The sequence below is a fragment of the Myotis nattereri genome (genome assembly GCF_964212035.1).
Source record: "Myotis nattereri genome assembly, chromosome: 11".
Classification (NCBI taxonomy): Eukaryota; Metazoa; Chordata; class Mammalia; order Chiroptera; family Vespertilionidae; genus Myotis; species Myotis nattereri.
In genome coordinates this window covers 15,765,767-15,791,565 of record NC_138086.1, presented here as the reverse complement: position 1 = coordinate 15,791,565, position 25,799 = coordinate 15,765,767, and the positions used below count along the sequence as shown (strand labels likewise).

General features: G+C 40.9%; 1 protein-coding gene across 4 annotated transcripts in view; it reads right to left on the bottom strand.

Moving 5' to 3' along the window:
- Positions 1–1,967: 1,967 nt before the first annotated feature.
- Positions 1,968–25,799, bottom strand: part of PTPRZ1 (protein tyrosine phosphatase receptor type Z1) — a 177,253-nt gene continuing 153,421 nt past the window's right edge. For all 4 annotated transcript variants that reach the window (XM_081102311.1, XM_081102312.1, XM_081102313.1 and 1 more), the window contains 13 exons: positions 22,951–23,033; positions 21,477–21,611; positions 20,782–20,916; positions 19,422–19,585; positions 16,141–16,276; positions 13,809–13,955; positions 10,483–10,576; positions 10,096–10,169; positions 9,242–9,370; positions 8,234–8,380; positions 6,077–6,219; positions 4,945–5,080; positions 1,968–2,906 (listed from right to left, as the gene is read on the bottom strand). In XM_081102311.1, the coding sequence (XP_080958437.1) occupies positions 2,766–2,906; positions 4,945–5,080; positions 6,077–6,219; positions 8,234–8,380; positions 9,242–9,370; positions 10,096–10,169; positions 10,483–10,576; positions 13,809–13,955; positions 16,141–16,276; positions 19,422–19,585; positions 20,782–20,916; positions 21,477–21,611; positions 22,951–23,033 (1,664 nt within the window). In that variant the 3' untranslated portion in view covers positions 1,968–2,765. The remainder of the gene's footprint in view (positions 2,907–4,944; positions 5,081–6,076; positions 6,220–8,233; positions 8,381–9,241; positions 9,371–10,095; positions 10,170–10,482; positions 10,577–13,808; positions 13,956–16,140; positions 16,277–19,421; positions 19,586–20,781; positions 20,917–21,476; positions 21,612–22,950; positions 23,034–25,799) is intronic.

Below are 25,799 nucleotides of genomic sequence, written 5' to 3'. Positions count from 1 at the left end.
TGGGGATTTTTCATTTTCTTTCTGAGCATCCTTTTTACTGATGGTATTCATGGTTATTCGTGGCATTTGCTGGTCTCCTTTGTCCAGGCATGTATGGATGTCTATATTAATGGCCCTTTTCTAGCAGCTTTTTCTGAAGAGGTTTTTCTACTATTTTTAAGTAGATGTTGCTGAATCCCAAGATTTTTACCTCTGTTATCTCCCAGAGCTTACTGCCACAGCTTCTGTAGGACAGTACAGCCACACTGCTTGGGGGGTGGGGTTTGTTTTGCCCTCACCATAATGGCAACCCCAGGCCTTCGTGGGGACCCTCCCCAAGGACCTGAACTGGGGGTCAATCACAGAGGGAAGCAGCACTTATACTGCAATAACTTTTGGTTTACAGGTAATGTGCTCCTTTACTTGACACCAAGGGCAACGGGACGCGAGTTTTGGGAGTCCAAGGGGCAGCAGGGCTCTGTAGTTCCATTTTTTTGTATGACATTCCAACGCCCAACAACAGACAGCCATGCACAGAACCCGTGCCCTGTCAGTCATCTGCTGGCTCACTGTTCACTCTCCTTGCCCTGTTGGACTGCCCTCTGCAACTTTCTGTTCCTTCATGCCTAAGGCAGTGCCTGCCATCTCCAACTTCCTCCCCTCATCTTTCTTTTTATTCCCGGTTGTCCATCTTTAGATGCTTCAATTGGCAGGTCTCTCGGGCTTGCCTCTGTATTGAGTAGGGAATTCTTTGTTGAATTAGAGTTGGTTAACTTGCTGAATTTTCAGTAGGAGAAGCCAAGGGGATCTCTCACGCTGCCATTCTTCTGACATCACTCTTGTTTTTCTTTTAGGAAATGATAACCTTAGAAAAACTTGTTCATTATAATTTAACAACAAGGATGTCTAGATTCTTTAAACTGGTGTAGTGTGTTTCATTTACATGCCTTAACAATATCACCTACTCACATGCCAATATTGTGCCAATGAGGTTACCTCTAATGTAACAGAATATTTTATAATTCTCAAGTGAGTGAATATTAAATAATTTTAATTTTTATAACAAAAGCTTTTCTTTATTTTGACAAATGTGTAGATTTTCTTTCCCACTTTTTCTAAAAAGTTAATTTCAATTCAATAAATGCTTAGTATGTCTGATTCTGTGTGCTATTTGTGAGTGGGATTTAATTCTAAGAAAATATTTTAAAATGCTTCTGCTTTTAAGGAGATCTTATTTTCCATGTTTTGTGTAGTAGATAACTGGTATGAGTCTTTTTAAGTGCTAACAAATTAGGGGGATTCAGATCAGAAATATGAAAATTAAGTAAGATCCTTATGGTGTGATATTAAGTAGTATATACATGTATTAAATGTTTGTATTCATTTTATATGAAGAAGCAGTTGCCATAAATTCTCAGGGAGTGTAATAATGGAAGGATGGAATTTATGGTTCTGGTGTATTTAACTAAATAGCTGGATTATGTTCATTCTTAATACTTTCATGAGGGCACAGTGTCCAGTATCAAAGCAGGCTGGTTACCCATGATTCCCTGTTTTGTTGCACTTGGGCTCCCCACAGCTGGTGGGTCCTGCTGATTTACCTTCACCTAAGTTTCCAAACCAGCGTAGCTTGTCCCTGACTGGCAAATCTAACTCTCAGTTTGCTTCTCAACTAAAATTTCTCAACATTTCTTGGTATGTGGTGCCCTTAGCTTCCTGGTAACATTTTCCTAGCTCCACTAAGCCAAAAGACATACAGAATGGTTCCCTTTATTATGTAATTAGGTCCACATAATTTCAGGTTAGTGGTTGTGCAGTGTCAGTACATGTTACTGTGTTGTCCTCAAACATGGGAAATTCTATGAAGTCCCTGTGTGCTTCAGTGCAGTTTGGAATCACAGTTCCACCAGATCCACCTTTTTCACTTCATCTCAGCAGCAGGACCCTGCCCACCATTCGCAGTCACACAGGCTCTGGCACAATGCAAGTTGATGGCAATACTTATATTTATTTTTGCAATCCCTTCAATAAACCATTTGAACAATGTTGGGTAAGGTGTTATTTTCATAAAAACATATTCTTTCAAAACAAATGTATTTCTATTTTCCATAAAAGTTAAAATTACATGCTAAAACAGAGTTAACCACTGAGATAACATGGAACAATATCAGGAGACTTATAAAGCAAGACCAGACAAGGAACTATATCATTAAACTAAGCAATGACACAGAACTAGAAAACCGACTCAGTATTAAAATATAAAAATCTACGATTATAAATATAAATTTGGTCCATGGAGACACTAGAGCAGTATTTACAGTAAGTAGAAGATTATTTTGTACTTTAGGTGAATACTGCAGTTGTAAAATGTTGAATACCATAAGGAGCAGAGCATTTTATTTACAGTCTACTGTATTAAAAGTTACATTTCCAGCAAACCTGTTGATTGCTACAAATACAGCTAAAAATTTGACACTAAAACAACATGTTTTCTGTAATTTGGAATTCCTAGTACCTATAAATTGAAAATTTCTGTTAAAATCAATACAAAAAACACCCTAATTCCATTCTTAGAAATACTGTAAAATTCAATCATTTTAGTTTAAGCACAATAAGTGAATTACAAGAAGTTCTGCAAAAAGGCACACATTGTTAATAATATAAATTTGGCAGCAGAATCCTATGTCATGAAAGTTACTGTCAGGTGGTGGGAAAGAAAACAGGGAACAGAAAAACGGATTTTCCAGTCTAATTTGAGATAGGGAGTTTCGTCACCCCTCTCTGTGCTAAACTAAAGACTCTAAGCTCTCGGCTATATTTCCATCGGGCAAGGCTGCGCCGTTACTGTCCAGAGAGGTGGATGGATTCTCTTCCTGCCTCGTGCTCACAAGGCTGAGGACAGCTTTGTAGAGAAACTGATACTGCTCCTAGGGAACAGAGAATGGGAGTTACAAACAGAAGCTCAGTGAAGACATCCACCTGTAAACGGAAGGAATACTTTTAGAGACACTTGGGCACTGTCCATGGAAGAGTTCTGTGTTAGGGGCTCTGTGATACTCAGCAAAGGCACACAGTCTATATGAATGTCTTCTTCTGATGACATTTAAAATAGCTTTTTAATTGCCCTAGCCCAGTGGTGTGCAAACTCAGTCAACAGAGCCAAATATCAATGGTTGAAATTTCTTTTGAGAGCCAAATTTTTTCAACTTAAACTATATAGGTAGGTACATTGTTATTAACTTAATTAGGGTATTCCTAAGGCTTAGGAAGAGCCACACTCAAGGGGCCAAAGATCCGCATGTGGCTCGAGAGCGGCAGTTACCACGGCCCTAGCCAGTTTGACTCAGTGGATAGAGCGTCGGCCTGAGGACCGAAGAGCCGCAGGTTCAATTCCGGTCAAGGGCACGTACTTCGGTTGCAGGCCCCTCCCGGGTCTGGGCCCTCATTGGGGCATGTGCAGGAGGCAACCAATTGATGTGTTTCTCTCACATCGGTGTTTCTCTTTCTTTCTCTCTCTCTTCCTCTCTCTCTAAAAATCAATGGAAAAATATCCTCTGGTGAGAATATTTTAAAAAAGCTTTTTAATTAGCTAATATTCGTTGTCCTAGAAAATTGGTCCACACACATTGGCTTATGGTAAGCCCTCCATCCTTATTCATTTACTTCATGGAGTCACCGAGAAGGCGATGTGACAGGGTTCTGTCAGTGACTGGTCAACTTGTGTGTAGCTCCCTGGCATGGGCACCTGTAACCCACTCCCAAATAAGGTGCTCATTTTCCGTTCTTTAGTTGTTATGGAAACCATTGGGTCTGTCTATTAGGGGGCAGGACTGCATGTCAGTCAGCTGAGACACGCATGCAGAATGCAGGCCTTTCCCAAGATCCACTTATCCAGTATTCTTCACACTCTCCCCACCTGACCGCGCCTATCCCTGCTTTGCCAAAGGTGGGCGAGCGTGTGCCCTGCTGAGGTTTCAGAGTAGAGACACAGTAGAATAGGTAGCTTTCCTCTTACAGATGCTGGTGTGGTTGTGGGGGGTAGGGGGAGGCCACTGCAGAGAAAGTGAGCCGGGGACTAACATCATAGCAAACCATCCTTAGGACCACATGGGAACTGGTGCCCCATTGAATGCATCCTCAAAATGGGAAAGGACAACCTCTGGAAAGCAATTCCCTACAGGACCAGCTTGATACAACCCAATGGATCTGAATGAGATGTTTAATAGGGGCTCCTCCGAGGTGCAGGTATGCAGGGGTTACCTTGCCTTTGGCCAGTGGGTTTGGGCTGTAGCTCAAACAATAGACCTTTTCTAAGTCCCTTATACATGCACAGACCACATAAGCTTCTCCCATTGGGCCACTTGAACTAAGTTCCCTATCGTCTTTTCAGCCCATATTTCTACAATAAAAACTTCCAAATTATTTCAGTGTCGAAACCAACTTCTCCAGATGTACTGTATTTCTGTTTTGATCATCTGAGCCTCTCTTTCTTTTTAAAAGTATCCAAGAATTAGCCGTTTGTTAACTTCAGAAATTAAATTTCAATTGAAAGAAAAGTAAAAACTTCAAAAGTTTAAGACTTTTGGGTGTGTCTTCTGACGGTTCTCTGAGCTAGGCAGAACTTGAACTCTGGAAACGTAGCCATTTATTTTGTTGGACAAGTCAGAGTGGTGGTGCTTCTACTGGGGATATTTTGCAGAATTACAATAAATCTTGTAAAAAAAAAAAAGCACACATGTGATTTAAAATTTTTAGCCATAAATTTTCTAGAAGAAAAAATGTAAATGTTTCTTATTTATAGTTCTAGTTATATGGATTGGAGACAGAATAACTTGTAATTCAGGCTGAAAACTACATCTAATGCTGTCAATGTGGCCTTTTTTGATGTAGGATAAAATGATGCTGGCAGCCTCTAGGAAGTAAGTAGTAGCAGTGAGACGATTGCTTCATTGCTTTGTTACTTACGATGTCAGCAAAGACTCCTGGCCTCATCAGATTAATCATCTTGGCTACCTGGTAGACATCCACGGAATTTTCTTTTTCTAGTTGGTGCATAAGGGTTGCCAGAGCACAGAAAGTTCCTGCTGTCACTCCTCCGTGCCTTGAAGCAAAGGAGAGGGACAGACTCCATTCAGATTCATCGGGCTTTCATATTTGGGACTTACAGAGTATGTACTCTTGACAACTTTGCCCTAAGAACACTGAGATTTCTAATGAATTGCTTCTCTTTATTGTGCAGAAAACTTGGTTTATGGTTTATAGAACACTCAACAAGTGCTCATGATCTTAGATACTTTACAGAGGATTAAGATTTGCTTATACGAGGAGCTGGCAATAAATAAGAATGCTCTAAGGTTATAATATGCATTACATAAAACATGTATATAATATGTAATTCCAGCACACACATTTTTTTATTTGCTTATAGCAAAAACCTGGAAAGATCTATTGGATAAAGATCTCTGTTTCTGGTAAATAAAAAACATATCAATTTTACTCCTATTCCAAGAAAGTTCATGGCTGAGAAATGTCTCTGATTAGCAGCTGTAAAAATTCAAATGCTAAAACGAGTCATCAGCCCTAGCCAGGTTGGCTCAGGGGATAGAGTGTTGGCCCATGGACTGAAGAGTCTCAGGTTTGATTCCAGTCAAGGGCATGTACCTCGGTTGTTTGCTTATCCCTAGCCCTGGTCAGGGCATGCACGGGAGGCAACCAATCAATGTGTCTCTCTCACATTAATGTTTCTCTCTCTGTGTCTCTCTCTCCCTTCCACTCTCTCTAAAAATCAATGAAAAAATATCCTTGGGCGAGGATTAACTATAAACGAATCAATCAATCTGGACCATCACACAAAAGGCTCTTGGCATCCATTGCAAGAGCACATTTTTGTGACCACACATCCATCTCCTGCCTTCAAGGGGAGCTCCAAGGTAAGTAAAAAAAAATTCCGTGTTCACCTTGTCTGTAAGAAGCAGATAATCCACCCACACTGAATCACTAGATTGGCCCAAAGCATTAGGTGAGTACAAAGACAGCAGAAATCCACGTACACCGAGGGGATGCTAAGGTACAACTTGATTTCGAGTGTGGAACTTACTCATCGTGGACAATCATGGGCCCATCCCTGCTGGCAGCTTCTTCTTTGATAAGACTTAGAAGTTCAAAAGTTTTACTAATGGGGCTATCTGGATTTGGCCACTTGGGACACTGAAAATGCCTCACTTCCAGCACATAATCATCCTATAACAAGAAAGAAAAAATCATGTGTTTAAAAGAATCAGATGGGTTACTGAGTAGAATAAGTGAGGAAAATCAGAAACCACAGGAAGGTAATGAAAGCCAACGGCACGCACAAGTGAGCAGCAGCAGTGTCGGCCTGTCCTTCACTGAAGAGAGACGTTGCTGTGAGGCCACGCTGGTCACATATAGATAGATGCATCTCTTGCTTATTCTAACGATAAATCTTATTTGTAGGATTATGCCAATCAAACCATGAAAGTTTGTGCAAAAGATGAGTCTGCGATGCTAAATTTAAACTTACAAAAAGAAATCTTCAGTGTTAAAATTTACTTTAAAAATATCGTAGACTTTTTCAGTACCAGTATCACTCAGGTTTAACTAAGGGGAAAGGAGACAGCAGGACACTGGGGAAGACGCTGGCCAGGAGAGTGGTGTTTGGTTTCAACCTGGTCCCAGTTCTGATTCTTGCTTAAGTGACCAAGCAACCTGTGTGACTTTAAATCCCTCACACCTCAGACCTCCCGGCTCCTGAAGTGTACGCAATCAAATGTTACATTTAAAAACAAGCAGCAGATGCCCAGCCGGTGTGGTTCAGTGGATAGAGTGTTGGCCTGCAGACTGAAGGGTCGCAGGTTCGGTTCTGATCAAGGGCATATGCCCAGAGTTGAGGACTGAATTTCCAGTAGGGGGTGTGCAGGAGGTAGCTGATCAATGATTCTCATTATTGATGTTTCTATCTTTCCCTCTCCCTTCCTCTCTGAAATCAATAAAAATATATTTTAAAGAATAATAAAAAAATAAATTTAAAAAGCAGCAGAACCAACATTTTATATGGGAGTGCAAAAGTCCAAAATATCCAAGATACAACTGAAGAAGATAGTCAATATAGGAAACTATCTCATTAGCTATCACAAAGTCTTATATCCTATAAGAATGAATAAGACCCTATAGTTTTGGCGGAGGCATGAACAAAGAGACCAATATAATACACAGAGATCCAAGAAACAAGCCCATACATACACGAGAGAAATCTGATTTATGACTGAGCTGGTATTGCTGATCACTAAGTATGCTGGGACAATGGTTATCCACATGGAAAATAAGGAAATTGGACCTTTGCCTCACAAAACATAATACAAAATGTCAATTTCAGGTGGAGCTATAAAACATTTAGGAAAAAGGGTAAAAAGATGATTTTTCAAGGTAAAAATGGATTTTTTAAAAAGGCACCAGATGATTTCCTTATAAAAGTAACAAGAGCGTGGCCGGCATGGCTCAGTGGTTCAGCATAGGTCGACCTACTAGTATAAGCCAGGAGGTCACGGTTTGATTCCCGGTCAGGGAACATGCCCGGGTTGCGGGCTCAATCTCCAGTAGTGGGTGTGCAGGAGACAGCTCATCAATGATTCTCTCTCATCATTGATGTTTCTATCTCCCTCTTCCTCTCCCTTCCTTTCTGAAATAAATCATATATATATATATATATACATACATATATATATATATATATATATATATATATATATATATATATATATAATTTAGTAAAACAATTCTAGTTCACTGCACATTTTCAAAGCACTTCTTCACTTATCAGCTCATATATTCCTGGAGAGCAATGCGTTAGTTTACTAGGTAATATGTTTTCCATTTTACTTAAGATAATTCAAGGTAAAGTTAACACATGAGAATAAGGATTGATTCAACTTTTTTTACTTTGTTTACTTTGAACTTAAGTTCTATCGGCAACTGTTCTGAAGTAAAAGAGAAATCGTTGTTTTCCTGTGTGTGTAGAAGTCAGGAACCCTGTCATTTAGTGATAATTAAGTATTTAATGATTCTACAAGATTTTGAAAATGAAAGTGACAAGTGAAGTAAAACTTACTATTTAGGTAATCTGTTTCAATTTGTAAGAAATTGCATGCCTTCTTTTTATTGCTGGAAAAGATCCTTAAAGAGCATATATTTAAATGTGCTTAAGATGAAAAGTTTGTCATTTAGGTTATATCCATACCTGTGTAGCTTCTAAGATAAAATCTTGAATTAAAAGTTTTTCTTCATTAGACAGACATTTGTGTTCTTCAGCCATAAGAGTGACCTTAAAGCTTTCACAATTTATAGGCTCATCTTTATTTGGCCAATAAACAAATTCATCTTCTGCCTGGAGGATTAAAAACCGAAGAAAATGCTAGATTTTAATAAAATTTCTTAATTAAGCAGGCTGTGAAATGAAGTTAACTGGTTGCCATAGAAAATTCAACACGTCTTTCTTTGAACTGCAAAATTTACTCTTAAAATCTTGTGTCTTATAAACCAGATTGACCTGCAGAATAAAACTTAAGAAGACAAATTATTGCTTTATTGTTTCCTTAGTTTATCAATAACAAAGATTAGTTGTTGCTTCTATAATTGATAACTTAGTAGATGAAAGGCAAGTGATTTTAAGAGCCCAGCAATTTACAGCATCAGTTGGAATGGTCAGTATAACTTTATGGACAAGAAATGAATCTCAAGGTATATATGCAAAGGCTAAATGAGATATTAATTAGATTTTATTTTGGGGTTTCTCCAAATATATATGAATAGTAGCATAGGGCATCCATGATTTTCTGATACTAAAAAGTCCTTCGGATACTGGGAGTTCACTTTATTCCAAATTGGTCTTCTATGGATAGCCTCAAACTGAGGGAATCTCCAAATATCGTACAAAGTTTTAAAAAAATATATACAGTAGAAGCATATGGACTGACTTCATTCATGATTGTGATTGTAATTTTCTTAAACTGTGTCACAAAATACTTAAATTTAAATTAATTTCAACCTACCCTTATTTAAAACTGTCATTCAACAATTTCAGATCTGATTGCATAACCAAACTAGGCCCAATAATAGTCAAGGTGAAACTCCAGTGACATTACTTTATTAGTTGAAAACATGACTGGTTTGTTTGCTGGACTTCCGGCTGTTGTGAGCTGATAGTTCTCCCTCAAGGAAAATACTAAAATCAGCCAGAGGGCCTTACCATGTTTTGACCATCAGGAAGCATGACCACCAGCTGGGCGTTATGGTCCCATATCATCCTCCAGAAATCTTTGATGGTGTGGAGAAGGGGATGCTGAGTGATGATAAATTCATTGCTCTGATAATAACCCTACACAATCAGAAAGAAGGTAGGTAAAACCTTGACATATGACTTTAAATATTCAGAAAACATTGGTAGGTTTATGGCAGTCTCTTCATTTTCAGATCGTGTTTATAAATAACAATGTGATTACTCCAGTCAGTGTTTAGGGGGCACTGCTCTATGCCAGGTATAGCATTAAGCATTTCCCCTTAAGTCGGTTATTCCTCCCAGCGGTACTACGGGAAAATGCAATCCCCATTATACAGATGATTAAGCAGATGCCCAAGTTCACACAGCCATCAGCTCTAGGAGCAGACTTATCAAAATGACTTATGAACCGTATCTCCTTCACTCTATAGGGTGGAAATCTAGAGAAAAGAGTTACATTTCTCATTTCTCACAAGTCCCAGCGACAGCGTGCAAATTTCACACCTCTGGCAACAGGGCACTTTGGTGTCCAGAGCCTCTCTGATGGATGAGCACATGTTTTGTGTCTCTTCGTCAGCCCTAATGGTGTTTGCTCCCTGCACCTACTTACTTGCAGGTTTTCCCAGTCCCAGCCTACATTAAACCATCAGGGAATGCTGTCTTCTATCGCTACTGCAGGTGATGGGCCTGCCGTCATCAGATCTGACTTCTGTCCACCTGGGCTGCTGCCCATGTTCCAGCTACTGCTTCAGGCAGCTCACTCTGGTTTTGGTTCTGGTAACACAAACTGGCAGGCAGTCTCCCCAGCGACTTCTCTGACTTACCATGATGTAGGAGGCGTTGATGTAGTCTGTGCCTTCCCCGCTCAGGGACGAAATGCCAACCCGTGATCTTTCCACTGCAACACAAAGCATTCTGGGTAAACAACCGTGCCCCCCATGCTCCCCCTGTCCTTCAGCCCCACATGGCAAAACACAGCTGCATGTCTCAAGCTGAGCGTCTGTGACCTTGAAGCTCACGTTACCATGTATTTTGCAGTTTTAGATGACACTTCAGGGTTTGAGAGTCCTTTTTAAAAGTTACATAATTAGGAAAAATCTGAGTGTATTGCTTTTGTCCTAAAATGTACAAATATTGTCAAATTACTTACAAGGTTTGTATTCTAAACCAAACAAAGTTTTGTTTTTTTTTCAAGATTCAACATATCCTACCAGGAATAATGGAAGAAGTTCTGTTCTTTTCCCTGTTGCATTGCTTTAGGGCTGTGGAATAGTCACTCTGCTGTATATTTGACTGACTCAGGAGCTGAGAATGGGAGTAAAGGAAAAATACAGGTTATTTTTTATTTTATTAAAGTCACTCAAATACACACACACACACACACACATACACACACACACACACTCCTATACATACACAGCCCAACCAAGGTAGGATACTGAATATAAACAAATCTGACTTTTTTTCCCAAGAATTCCTTGAACTAACTTGTTTTAGGGAACTCCATGGCACATCTGTGTTTTACACCAGGGAAGTTGGAAGAAGCAGAGAACGCTAGCTTCCTAGGTGACTTGCAGCATCAGGAAGACCTTCCCCATGGCTTCCTCGGTGGGTGTGCACTCTCCATTTCCTCTACTTAAATCTCGTGCAGTTGGGAGACAAGCTGCATACTGCGTGTGTGTGTGTGTGTGTGTGTGTGTGTAAATATATATGGGTATAGTTGGATTTTATTCATTCTTTTAATACTCCATCACATGAATAATCTACTTGCTATTTATCTATTCCCCAATTACTGAATGTTCAGGTCATTTCCAATGTTTTGCTATGTCAAAATTTGTAGCAATGAATATCTCTTCTATATTTCTGAATGTTCACACATGTGAGGATTTCTACAGAGAATTAGGAGTCACCAGTGTTTAAGTCTTTTTTTTAAAATATATTTTTTATTGATTTCAGAGAGGAAGGGAAAGGGAGAGAAAGATAAAAATATCAATGATGAGAAAGAATCATTGATCAGCTGCCTCCTGTATGCCCCTCAGTGGGGATCGAGCTTGCAACCCAAGCATGTGCCCCTGACTGGAATCAAACCAGGGACTCATCAGTCCGCATGCTAACACTCTATTCACTGAGCCAAACCAACTAGGGTGTCCAGTGCTTAAGTTTTGATATATAAAAAAGTGCTGCATCATGGTTTTGATTTGCATTTCCTTAGTTATTGTGAGATGGAGTACTTTAATGTTCATCAGCCATTTAGGTTTCTTCTTTGAGGACTGTAGTTTCATATTTCTACTTCACTGTCAGTTATTGATTTGTAGGGGTTTTTGATATCTTGAAGGTAAACCTATAGTCTGTTTAAAAAGTTGCAAACATCTTTGTTCTCTTTAATCACATAGACATTTACACCCAATGTATTCAGTTTTCCCTTAAGATTTTTGTGAATTATGTTTTTATTTAAAAATCCCTTCTCTACCCTGAACCCTTGAAAGGTATGTCCCTCTCATACAGTGGTTTTCAACCTTGGCTGCACATTAGAATCACCTGGGAATCTTTTTAAACTCCTGATTTATGGGCCTCATCCTCCGGAAATTCTGTTTCTTTGTTATGGGGTGAGGCCACAACATTAGTAACAAAGAAACAGAATTTCTGGAGGATGAGGCCCAGAAATCAGGATTTAAAAAAGATTCCCATGTGATTCTAATGTGCAGCCAAGGCTGAGAACCACTGCTCTAATAGTTATAATAGTTAGCGTTCACCTTGAGGTACTTAAAATCCATCCTGAATAACTGTAGTGTTTGAGGTGTGGTAGGGGCCTAAATTTATTTGTTTCCACATAGGAATTGTTCTAATATCATTTACTGATTAGTTCATCCTTACCTTACTAATTTGGAATGTCGTATTAATCACATAACAATTTCCACATGTGCATGGCTCCTCTGGCTTATTTGCCTGTTTTTAAAATATTATTATATCTGCATAATAAGTTTTCCATACGCAATACAATACATTTCTATTTCTTATTTTTCAGTATTGGTTTGGATGTTTTGGGACCTTTATGCTATATTAATTTTAAAATCAATTTCACAAAAATAAAATAAAATCAGTGTCAAACACAAAAGCCTGACATGTGATAGGTGTCTGATATATATATTTGTTGAATAAATAGACATGCAATTTATTTCAGAGAAATTTTCCTATGGATAAACCTGAGTCAAGACCTTTCCTTATATGACAATAAGCACACCCACACACCTGCATTTCCTAGTTATGATGTTAACAGGAAACAGAGTCAAATGTCTCTCTTTTTCATTGGAGTCTGATGTCATAATTGATATTTCCATTTGATCCTGGTCATCCAGTGGAAGCCAAATCAGTTCTCTTATAGAACTGTGTCAGGGATAGCGCATAGTGAAATGCTGAATATGGGTAAGACATATGTATTTTTTTTTTTTAATTAAAGGAAAAGCTGTCCTAACAACCTAATGTTCGCCTTTAGTATTTCCTTATTATCTGTTTCTGGGAGCCGTGCTGGGCACGTTTCCTTAAGTGTTTCTTTCTGCCTCAGAGAAGCTTGACTGAGTGAGACGTTTATGTTTTCCCAACAGCAGGTTCTCGGTTCAGCACCCACCCCTCATCTTTCTCTTACTCCTCCCACGTGCAAACGGTGCTAAGAGGGCCACACATCAGAGACAGACAACTCAGTGCTAACATCTTCTATGTCGTAGGCTCGGGAGACGGGAGGGGAAAACCTGAAATCTCAAGGTTTGTTAACTAACTCTCCTGGGTTTTTCCAACGTCTTCTGAATTCTCCCCAGATTGTCCTTCTCCAGAACTTGGCCCTGTTTCTCCGGGGATCCTGGGAAGTAAGAGGTTAGCACGGGAATAACGGGGAGCACAGCAGCAGCCTCCATTCCTCCGGAAGCCCCGGCCCCAGCTGGCAGGCCGGGTAACACCTGCTTTCTGAATTCTTTGCTCCCTGATTTTTGGAAGTCAGAGAGCTGGGCTGCAGGAGGAATAATATTAAACGACAACAGAAACACCCCTCCCTGGTGCGCAGCCTGTGGGGGGACAGGGTGCGTGGGAGAAATGGGGTTGCAGAAGCCATTGTTTCGGTGTCGCCTATTCGAGCTCAGGGCCCTCAAGTGGGGCAGACTTTTTCCAAAGAGCAGCACGAACAGCCCGAGCCACCGCACTCGCGGCTGAGTGGTCTGGCTTTTTCAAAGTCAGAAGAGCACTTGTGCGGTCTGTATTGTCAGGCCTGTCTGTTCATCCTGGTGGGCTGGCTGCCCCCCCACCCCCGCCCGAGTCTGCATTCATGAAAGTTAGTCTAGGGTTTCTGAGAACTTTTTCTTCTCGCACTCCAGAGGAAGGTTCTCCTTGAAATGTACCATGTGGCTTCGCTGCCCGTTGCAGAGAACAATACGAGCCACTGTGCCAGCAGCTCTCTCCACCCATCCCCACGGCCCTGTCCACGCCAACGAGGGGAGGCAGGCACGTTCAGTTCTGTGGCGGGACCCGAGGCGCTGCCAAGAGGACTCACCTTGAATTGTTTCTCCAGCTTTGTTTTGCCCGTCGGCCCGGGAATGAGGAGCGCGTTGACATAGGCATGAATGTGACTCTCTGGCACCTCAGTCTCTTTGCTCAGTATGGCCTCCACCAGCGCGTCATGAATGAAGACGTACTGTTCCTGGCAAGGCGGGGACAGCAGGGAATATTACTCAGGTTTTCCTTAGGGGCATCGAGGGCAGTGGTTCTCAACCTTCCTAATGCCGCGACCCTTTAATACAGTTCCTCATGTGGTGGTAACCTCCAACCATAAAATTATTTTTGTTGCTACTTCCTAACTGTAATTTTGCTACTGTTATGAATCGTAAGGTAAATATCTGATATGCAGGATGTATTTTCATTGTTACAAATTGAACATAATTAAAGCATAGTGATTAATCACAAAAAAATATGTAATTATATATTCAAGATGTGTTTTCCGATGGTCTTAGGCGACCCCTGTGAAAGGGTCGTTCGACCCCCAAAGGGTCGCGACCCACAGGTTGAGAACCGCTGATCTAGGTATAAGGGCAGTATCTTCCATTGACAGACAGAAGGAGCTGTACTGAGGGTGGAGAGAAACCCACAAAAGATTGCTTATCAGGCCTGGCAGGAAGACAGGGGGAGGAAAAGAGGCCGTCGAGGGGGAACACAGCTCTTCTCTTCCCTCACCTCTCCATTTCTTGTGGGAAGGAGGCAGGATGATTTGGGGAGGCACAGCAATGCCTTGTCTCTGTCCTGCCGTCAATCCAGGGCCCACGTCCACATTCTGCTGAGGACTTCCATGACCTCTATCCCTCTGCTGGGTCTTCCCCTCTGTTCATTCTAATTCTCCCTTTAGCCCGTCATATATAATTTAATGTAATTATTTATACGGTTTTTAAGAGTTATCTTCTTTTTTTATGAATAGGACTCTTTTCTCTAGATCAATGTTCCCCAACCTTTTTTTGGCTGTGCCCCACATAAGCATCTCTAAAATCCTGATGCTCCCCCCACCCCCCCCCACCCCCCGTGACATATAATTCTTATTATTCAAAAAGTGAACTCCTATTCACATGGAGGAAGCGTCAAAGGCCATTCACTTGGTCTAAACAAACTTCCAAAGAACATGGCATCCATGAAAGAGAAAACTAAATAAACAAAAGGACAGTTGAAGTACTGAGGAAGAAATCACTAAGAAATTGTTAAAAATAATAATACGAAGTGATATGAAAAAATAGCAAATAGAGTTTCAAAACATATAATAGAAAACTGAAATGCATAAATATGTCACAAGATATATTTATATACTGTATATGAGGCCCGTAGAGTCATAAGAAATGCAAAAAATTCACTGTTAATAATTCATTCTTGAAAGCCCCCCCACTTAAAAATAAAATTGCCCCCCCCTGTGGAGTGTGTGCCCCACACTGGGAACCACTGCTCTAGTCTTATGTGACTAGAACGTCAGTTTTTTTATGAAATGAGATTTGGTTTGGTTTAAAACCTGTCCTGTTTCCAATCGCTTTCAAGCTGCCATCAATAATTTTCAATTTACATTCCTTTTTATTTAGACATAGCGACAACCAACACAGATATGCAGACTTGTCCTGTGTCATAGATGTGTAAAGAATATGGGCCTAAAAATGGATAGAACTTGAGCATAATTCATGCTTTTTAAATATAAAAATGAATCCATTCGTTGACTATGTGGAGGAAAAACTTGAGGATTTTGCTAGCGGAAGATTCATTTTCTGAATCTTCTCTGTAACTGGTGTTACTTTAAAGATAGTTCCCATTTGGTCACAAAATAGACAAAATTTATCTGGCCCTTCCATGAATTATATGCAATTACCTCTTATGGGTTGAACGGTGTCCCCCCAAAAGCAGCCTTAACCCCCAGCACTTCAGAATGTGATCGTACTTGTAAACAGAATCATTGCACATGTAAATAATTAGACAGAGGCAGTGGCTAGTGTCCTTGTAAGAGGAAAATTGGGACATGGACACAGAGGGAAGAGGGCCGTCTGAAGACAAAGGCAGGGGTTGGACTTAGGCTGCTCCATCCCAGGAACACATGTGCTACCAGAAGCTCAAAAAGATAATAAAGGACCCCCGCTAGAGGTTTCAGAGGCAGCATGGCCCTGCCAACACCGCGATTTTGGACTTCCAGCTTCCAAAATGATGGGACAATTCGTATCTGTTGTTTAAACCAGTTTGTAGTACTTTATATGGCAATCCTGCCAGACTAACTCGCCTGCTAATACAAAAACACTTGTGTATCCAGCGTTAGCATTTTAGGGATGTTTCCCACCCTTAGATAAATAAAAGCATCCCTTTTCTCATACCTCAGTTTGCACCAAATAGTTTCTTTGTGAACGGATGTGTTTTAAGAAGCCGAATATGTTGACTGTGCCTTCATGTTGAATTTGCTGCAACATACTGTCCAGCACAATATATGTGCCTGTTCTCCCAACTCCAGCACTGAAGAACACAAAAGAAAAACTGTTTCAATGTCAAGCACAGGATAAATTGGAAGATAGGTCACGATGAGCTGTCTTGTAAATGAAAATAATTTCCTTCCTCGAGCAAACGAGCCACATAATAAATAATTAGCTATCCAAAATTGAAGTAGTTGGTAAGCATATGCTTCAAATGACAAAGTTTCCATTAATTTTTTTTGCTCCCAGTAAAATTGCAAAACAATCTATTTCTGTTGTAGATTTTTTAAAAAATATATTTTTATTGATTTCAGAGAGGAAGAGAGAGGGAGAGATAGATAGAAATATCAGTGTTAAGAGAGAATCATTGATCATTTGCCTCCTGCATGCCCCACACTGGGGATCGGCCCACAACCCAGACATGTGCCCTTGACCGGAATTGAACCCGGGACCCTTCAGTCTGCAGGCTGACGCGCTATCCATTGAGCCAAATCAGCTAGGGCTCTGTTGTAGATTTTTTATTTTCAATAATTATATTTATTATTCATTTTATATTGCACAGTGAAAACACTGTTTGTCAGAGCATAATAAATAGACAATTAATCTGAGAAAAATAAAAGCACCAGCGTCACCAGATTCTGAAAAGAAAAGGTCCCTGGGTCCGTATTGCCAGGGAGACATGTTTGTAAAGATTTCCGCATTAATGGGAAAAAGAATTTGATCCGGCTTGCAGCTGAAAAATATCATTTCAGCGAGAGCGTGAACAATAAAGCTTAACTTCAGTCATTTCTAAAGGGTCATTATCTACTGACTTCTTCAAAGACTCTACTGAAGGGACAGAATTCACAGACGGGATTCCTTTCAGCGGCTCCAACAAGTGGAAAGTGCTAGAGAGGAAAATTGGCACCTGCTCTGCACAATACCCTGGTCCTTCTCCATTTGCTCAGAAACAATTCCTGACCTTCAGAGCTGTTTTTCTTGCATCTCCCTGTTTCCCTCAGCTTATCTTCAGGCGAACAGAAAAAACCTCAAGATAGGTCTCTCAAAGTTTGTCTGAAGAGAACTCCTGAGATAGGTAATTAGAATATGTCAGATAAGCTGTAGAGCAAAGGAAAATACTTGCTTCTATAGGAACACGGGCACTGCTTTGATGAAAACACTGCACACAGAAATGCATTTGATTTCTGTGGTCACAAAGCTTGGTGGAGAGGCCACACTCAGGAGTGGCTAACTGCTACTTTTATTTTAACTGAAAAATAGCACCTGAAACCGCCAATGTCGTTTCCCCCTTCTCTGTTATATCATTTTTTTCCCCCTAGCATCAATCCAGATTTGGAAATTGAATGACTTGGGCAAGGATCAATGGATAACACATTCAATAGGATATCTTAGGAGAACTCAGGAAAGTGAGAAAGGGTTTTAGAGTCCAAACTGTTTTAAAACAACTTAAAAGTATTCCGTCAGATTCCTCCCACTCCGTGTGCTTTGTTTTCTCTAATGTAAGCCGGGCATCATCACTCTTCAACAGCCCAGCCAGTGTGGCTCAGTTGATTGAGCACTGCCCTGTGCACCAAAAGGGTGTCAGTTCCGTCCCCAGTCAGGGTACATACCTGCTTTGTAGCTACAATGCTAGCAGGGCACGTATGGGAGGCAACAGATAGATATTTCTCTTTCACATGTTTCTCTCTCTCTCCCCGCCTCTCTCTAAGCATGTCCTTGGGTGAGGATTAAAACAAAACAAACCCTCTACAATAGATTGTTGCTTCTCAAGTATTTTTATCTCATGCCATATTGTAATACATGTTTAAGGACAAAACATTGTTCCATCTGCTTCACATGGTTAATAAGTTAAAACCCAATTCAACAGTCAAATAGGATATAATAAACGTTGTAAAAATACCTGGTGCTTTGAAATATTCAGCAATCAAATTGGAGTCTGACATATTCGTTACCTAGTGATCAATATTTATGAAAATCTGTATGTGATTTCATTCCCCTCATGAAACTGTAAGGGGCAAAATAGAATATTGGGGACTAGCCCTTGTGGACAAAAGGGGCCCTATGCTAACCTGACAAGCTCAGGGAAGGCCTGCATGGTGGTCTTGCAAACTCTAAGACCTAAAGTAACCACAAGGATGGTCTGAAATTAAACTTTAACTAAAAGCGGTTTCGGTGGATAGTCACGTCATATGCCGGTGTCTTCCCTGACAAGGTCAATCTTTACCTGAACTCAGCCTATTGTCTTTTTGTATCTACGATAACATATCCTTGAAATGTCAGGGTAACTTTAAGTTCCCTTTTTTCTGGACCCCTCAGGGCACAACCAAATGCCCTGGGCGCCAGGACAGAGACCACAGATTCCTTCACTGCTATTGTTATCATGTTAATTGTTGCTGTTAGCTATCCTGCACCCACCTAAGTAAAAGAGGTATGTGTCTATTATTTTACTTTTTATCCAGTCCCAGAGGTTTCCTCCTTTGCTTTCTCCTGCCTCCCTAATCTATCACCAATGGATTTCCTGTAGCCCACTTAGATCTCCTCCTTTGATTGTAGTGTATAAAACGAGGTGAAGAACTGCCATTTTTCGGAGCATCATACCAATCCATTGAGATTCTGCTTCCTGGCAACTGTCCACAGTTTGGCTCACATAAACACACAAAAATTCTTTACAGGTTTGAATGTTTTTACATGAACAATATGGTTATGGGAAGTATTAATCATGCGCTGTTAACCATGATTGCCTTGGGTTGGTTTAAGAAAGGACATTCTGACCTGGCTGGGAGTTGTATGCACCCGGGACATGGGAGTCAACCTTGGAATGTGGACCATTCTCATTCAAGGATGGAAAGATTAACAACCTTGCTGCCCAAACAATGGAGTCTCACCCCAGCCTGAATTATGCACTTCCCCATACCTGTAATCCCTACTTCCCCATGTAATCTTTTTTTTTGTACTCTATATAAGCAGCTGGCTTAGGGGGGGTGCAGAGCAGATTTTTGTGGATGACTTGCTGTTCTCCCATTCTGCCGGCATTATTGGGATAAACACTCATATATGATTCAACCCTGTCTCTGCTGAATTGGCTCAAGTAGTGAGAGGCAGCCAGGACTCATTGGTTGTCCAGTTTCAAAACCACTGCAAGATTTCCTGGTCGTTAGCATAAGCAAGTCTATGGGGTAGAAACTCACCTGCAGTGGACCACCACAGGACCCACGGCGTAGCGCTTGGCCTGGGACGCCTTTCTCACGAAGGTCAGCACGGGCAGCGAGTATTCTGGCACTCCCATGTCGGGCCACTGCGTGTAGTGGTACTGTGTGACCACGCGCCCGCTGGGCCTTCCTTTCTGGGAGCCCTGGAAAAGACCAGACAGCGATCACAGGGATACACGCAAAACACATGGGGCTCTTCAGCAGCTTAGGGTTCACGGCTGGATGTGGGCAGCCTGTAATGAAGCAGATGTGCACACTGTTGTTGGTGATGGTTGATCTTGAGAAGGCTAACCCCTGTTTTGTAAAACTACTGTTTGGAATTCTCTGCTATTTTTTAGACGGCCTCTTATTCTAAAAAAATAATAGCTTTGCTTCCTAGCCTGCTTTAGCCTGCTTGAATAATGAGGAAGATAAGCTTAGCTGTCTGACCTTGTAGGCCAGAGACTAGATACGCCTATACTCTCAATGCCATGCCAGGTGTATTTTTAATTGGATAGAACTGTGCCATTCTCAAGGCCACCAGCGAGATTACCACTAAGCACACATAGGGCTGGCTCTTTCATAAAAAGGGCAGTTGTGCTTGTAGCTTGGCCCAGAATTTGAAAGGCATTTTTCTCTGGGTCCGCGTGTAACAATCTTATGTGTTGGCTTGGCCAGGCTGTAGTGGCCTGTGGTTTAGTCGAACACCAAGTCATGCCAGATGTTTCTGTCAAGATATTTTTAGATGTGATTGACATTTAAATCAGTAGACTTTGAGTAAAGCAGATTATGCTCCAAAATATGAGTGGGCCTCAGGCAATTAGATGAAGGCCTGAAGAGTAGACTGAGGTTTTTGAGAGAGGAAGGAATTCTCCTCACGTCTGTAACACAGACACTGCCTGAATTTCCACCCTGGAGTCAGTCAATCTCAAGCTCAGTATCTCTCTGTCCTTCTCTCTCTCTCTCTCCCCCTCCTTCCCACCTTCTTCCTTCCCACCTTCTTCCTTCCCTCTCTCCCTTCCTATTTCCCTCCCTGATTACTACATCATTGTTCTGTTTTTCCCCTTCCCTTACTTTAAGCTCCACTATTTTTAGTTGGATGTGCAGTGATGAAAGGGGCAGGAATTTTTGTTTGTGCATTAAATCCACTGCAACCATCAGCACCATGTCCAATCTAGCGCCAAAGCCATGGCTGGCATTTGGAGACTTGGAAGAAACTTTGGGATTGAGGTGTGGCTATAGTAAGAACGCTTAATGCCTTTATTATACATTGTTACCCTATCCTCCTTATACCATCCACTCACTTGCAAATGGGCAGATGTGTTACTCAAATGAGAATGTCCATCATTTATGGACTCACCTTTTTTATCTTTGTGTTTCTCAGGGTAAAATGTCTCACAGTATAATAGGCAAGCATTTGAACACTCTTCTGAGTGACCAGAAAGTTCCCATACTCTTCACTACCATCTGCAGGCCAGTACTGGTCACATTTTCTCTGCAAAAGAGAAAGTAAAGATGCTTTTCCATATCCAATATGCCACGCAAGAGCAGCGCCTGAAATCTGTACAGGTCTGAGACTGTGACAGGAATGGACTCTCTCACTCTTCTAAATATTTCTTTCCTTTCTAAGTGATTGCAGATTGGCTGAAGAGGAGACCAGGGACAGATCAAAGAAGCAAAAGGTACTTGCAATTATCCCCCAAACTTCCCCCTTTCAGATGAGGGAAGTGTGGCTAGATATATCTAGTCACTACAGGGCCAGCACTGGAATACAGCTCTTCTGAATTATACTCAACTCACTCCACATTGCTTTTTAATGAGCCCCATTTATCTTCCTCAAACTATGAAGAATGCATTTCAATAGCAGATGACTGGATTAATAGTGAAACTTTTTGCCCTAAACTGTTACGTTTTCCTTTAGCTGTCATACTTACTGGAAAGGAGTCCTGATGAGCTCTCCTACCTTTTGCTGCTTCCTAAAGCTGACTCCATGAAAGCACTTTGAAGTGCCTCTAGTCGTTACTTTGGGGATGCCATAAGGGATTACCCACATACCCTTCCCTTCTCCACGAGGTTTGTGATCATGACAATGACTTCCACATTATGCTCCCATATCATTCTCCAGAAATCTTCGGCTGTGGATTTCAGGGGGCCTTGGGCAGCAATGTAAGCTTTTGGTCTGGTGTAACCCTGAAGAAATAAATGAAAATATTTCTTACTAACTGATTTGCATGCCATTTTTAACCATCTAAGACTTTTTTTTTCTATAAAAGAAATAAAAAAATAAACCTGCAAAGCTGGATAAACTTAATAGCACTAAAACACACAGCAACGCTCCTTTAACTACATGTTTTTGTAGAAAAAGAGGGTGCACCATTCTGTGCACCTCTAATCCAAGTATATTTACTCTAAGTCTATGTACTTTGCTTAAAATCTGGTCCGTAACTGTGCTGCTTTGAAATGTGGTCCAGGCACTGGGGCCTGATTGTTTACAACAGTTAGGAAACCTCTGGTGTCTCCTTACCCTTTCCTTGGTGGAACTGAGCGACGCTAATGATTAATACTATGCTTCACTGAGCACCCACTGCTGGCCAAGATGCTCTACAAACATTGACCCTGATGCATAAGCTATCTGCAAAATGGAAGCATCATCCTCATTGGAAGATGAGGATGCTGGAGCTCAGAGGAGTTAAGTGGCTTTCCAAGCTCCCACAGCTGGCCAGCAGCAGACCTGGATTCAAAACGAGTAGTTCTGACTCCCAACCCCATGTTCGATATGACATACTTACTGCCTCATCGGGAAGCAAGAAGTGGGTGCCTGCAACAAACCCACTGGATACTTATATTTGGTGCTCACTTCTTTGAATTCAGTGTTCCACGCAGCATCAAAATGAAGGCAGCGAGATTGAGAGCTCACTGTCAGGAGAATAACTGAGCTCCACTGACATTCCGTTGACCACAGTGAAAAATCAGTAAGTTAGTCAGGGGTCTGCAGCCCCTGAGGAGCTCTAACAGGCCCTACAAAGCTAGGTGTCCTGAGGGATGTCCGAGGTTATATTGATAACTGGTTAGGAGTAATCACTTTTAGCTAGTACCACCTTGGAAGTTTTTCAATAAGGATTTATTGATCATCTGCTATCTACACAGCATTGTGCCAGGGGCTCTGGGACATGCAAAATAAGCGCTGGTCCTGCCCCCCATATTGAAGGGGTTATAAACCTCCCTAAATATCTATCTATCTATCTATCTATCTATCTATCTATCTATCTATCATCTATCTATCCATCCTACCTTGAGTATACATTCCCAGCCTGAATCCCTCACACATTTAGAAGATAAACCAAATACATGAGCTGGGTTGTTATTCAGTCTGAAATCATTTAGACAAGGGAATCTCTCACCGCTGATTTATGTTTCTTATCATCAATCATATAACATGTATTAAATACTAGTATGTGTTTGGCGCAGGGGTATAATAACTTCTTACTCTAATGTAATTTCTATAACATTTCAGTTGAAGCATGCTTACATCAACATAATTGGCATTGATGTAATCAGTCAGTTTGCCATCTTTTTCAGCAAGTTGTGCCAGCTTAACCCTACTATGGTCATCTGCAATAAAAATAAAAAATCTCATTATGGCATTGACTACTTTTAAGCATAAAGGTTCTTTACATTTACATAATAATTTGTCAAATATAATGAAAATCAATGCAATATAATTTACTATAGTAGGCTTTGGGGGACTCCAGAGATGACAAAGATAAATATAAAAATAACAAGAGCTTCTGCCTTCAAGTTTTCTAATGCAAAAGGTGAGAATAGACATATGCACAGAAAGGAAGGCTGAGGTGTTGAGAGAGGTGCAAAGTAGTAGGGGGAGCATGAAGGAAGAACCTGTATTGGTTTGGGATGATAAACATTTTGGTAGAGATTGAAACCTGAACTTGACATCTTAGATTGGTGTCTACAGGTGGATATTGGGCTGTGAACTGAGAAGAGCCACTGAAGGGAGAGAAGAGTGATGGGGGTCTCAGGAAGCTGATGGCGGTAATATGCCCTGAAGATGAGGCTGATGGAGGGAGAAACGTAGAGAAGGAAGCACAAGGGACCTAGGAAGCGTCTGCGAATGGTTACAGCAAACAGCTCCCTCAAGGGAAGAACCTCACAGAGGAACTCCTGCAGAGGGAGACAGGAGAAAGGTTGCCCAGCAACAGACACGGATCCTGCCCTGTCCATCAAGGGGGATGAAAGCTATGGTGACTTCCACACTGCGGACTGTGGTAACTTACACATGTTGAAATGAAGTGTGTGGGATGAACTGCATTTCCACAGAGAGACTATATTCGGGGGACTAAGAATAAGAAAGAAAAATGTTACAGGAAGAAAACATGGGAGTTTCCCAGGGCAGACTATTCTTTTCAAGGGTAAAGAAGTGAGTACAGACCAAACCGTGACAAGATAGAGTTATTCAGTGATATTAATGCTTCTGTGACGACAGCTGCTCACACAGGTGTAGGGATATAAGCAGAAATGATGTATGGCAATGGAATGAGCGGTGAGAGGCCAGGCTCACCAATTTTTGTATTTTTGTTCTAATATATTTTGATGGATGTTCCTGGCTAACTTTTCTGAGTTGTTTTTCTCCATCTCTAAAGCAGGACTGTTAGTTACCTATCTTGCCAAATTGTTTCAGGAATTAAAGAAAATAATGTTGTGTGTGTGTTTAATCCTCACCTGAGGATATTTTTCCATTGAAAGGGAGAGGGAAAGACAGAAATATCGATGTGAGAGAAACACATCGACTGGTTGCTTCCTGCACATGCCCCGACCAGGGCCTGGGCCTGGGAGGAGTCTGCAACCAAGGTGCGTGCCCTTGAATGGAATCGAACCCGGGACCCTTCAGTCCACAGGCTGACACTCTATCCATCCAAACCGGCTCAGGCTAAACAAAATGATGTTTTTACAGTGCCAGGCACATAGGAGTTGTTCAACAAATGTTAATCTCCATCTTCTTTTTAGTTACCTGTTGGGTATTTCCTATTTAGCTGGTAGAGGGAAGAGTTTAACAACTTCACCCTCTCCAAGAAGCAGCTGAGTTTTTTGTGCAGCCAGACAGTTGCTTCAGTTGAGGAAGACAACCATTTTTTTACTAAAAAAATAAACATTGGTGTAAGCCCCCTGGAAAGACAGGCAGCATCTATGCAAACTATTTAGAAAAAAATGTAATAACGAAAGGGAGGCGAGTGCAGTTTCATTGGCCTCCAGAAGCTGGACTGGAACCAGTATTTAAATAACCAGGCTCATAATACCATGTTTATAGGGGTCTAGGGAAGCACACGGAATATATAAGGAAGAATGTAAGTAGAGATTCAGGAAGGGGGATGAAGATGGATTGCAAGAGATGGAGGGGAGGGAATACAGAAGAAAATCAGAGGGAAGAGATAGAAACAAGAGTTGATATATATATATATATATATATATATATATATATATATATATATACATGTTGCATCTTTATGTTGTATACCTAAAACTAATATAATGTTGTATATGTCAATTATACTTCAATTAAAAAAACACACACAGAAGATGGTAATTTTATAGGAAAAAAAAAGGTAAACTTGCATTAAGGAAAAAAGCTATTGAGAAGAAAAAGAGAAACACAACTTAGAAATTAAAGGGAAAGAAGGAATCCAACTAACCCTTTATAAGACCCCAGGAGGAATGGCAAGAGAGGGAGGAAAGAGTGGAAGGAAAAATAAAGTCCAAAGAAAATATGACTTGGTTAATAAATTCACATAATAGTAAATAGATCTCAAATGCAAATAGGACCATGGAATATAAATAATGACAGAAACCACAAGAACAGATTTATAGTCAATGGGACCTGAAGAAAGAGCTGGATTAAAATGAGTTTGTTTTATTTAAAAGAAACAGGGAACTGGGGGCCGGGAAGGGATTAACCAAAGAACTAATATGCATATATGCACAGCCCATGGACACAGACAACAGTGCTGTGAAGGCCTGGGGAGGGGAAGAGGTAGGGAGGGTGGTCAATGGGGGCAAAAAGGGGACAACTGTAAAACTTTCAACAATAAAGGTAAATTTTTAAAAATAAAAGAAACAGATGTCATTAATGGCAAAATGCATTTAAACTGGAGTGATACAATGCGCTGTATTATCTAACACAGTGATTCTCAACCTGTGGGTCGTGACCCCTTTGGCGGCGGAACGACCCTTTCACAGGGGTCGCCTAAGACCATCCTGCATATCAGATATTTACATTACGATTCATAACAGTAGCAACATTACAGTTATGAAGCAGCAACGAAAGTAATTTTATGGTTGGGTCACAACATGAGGAACTGTATTTAA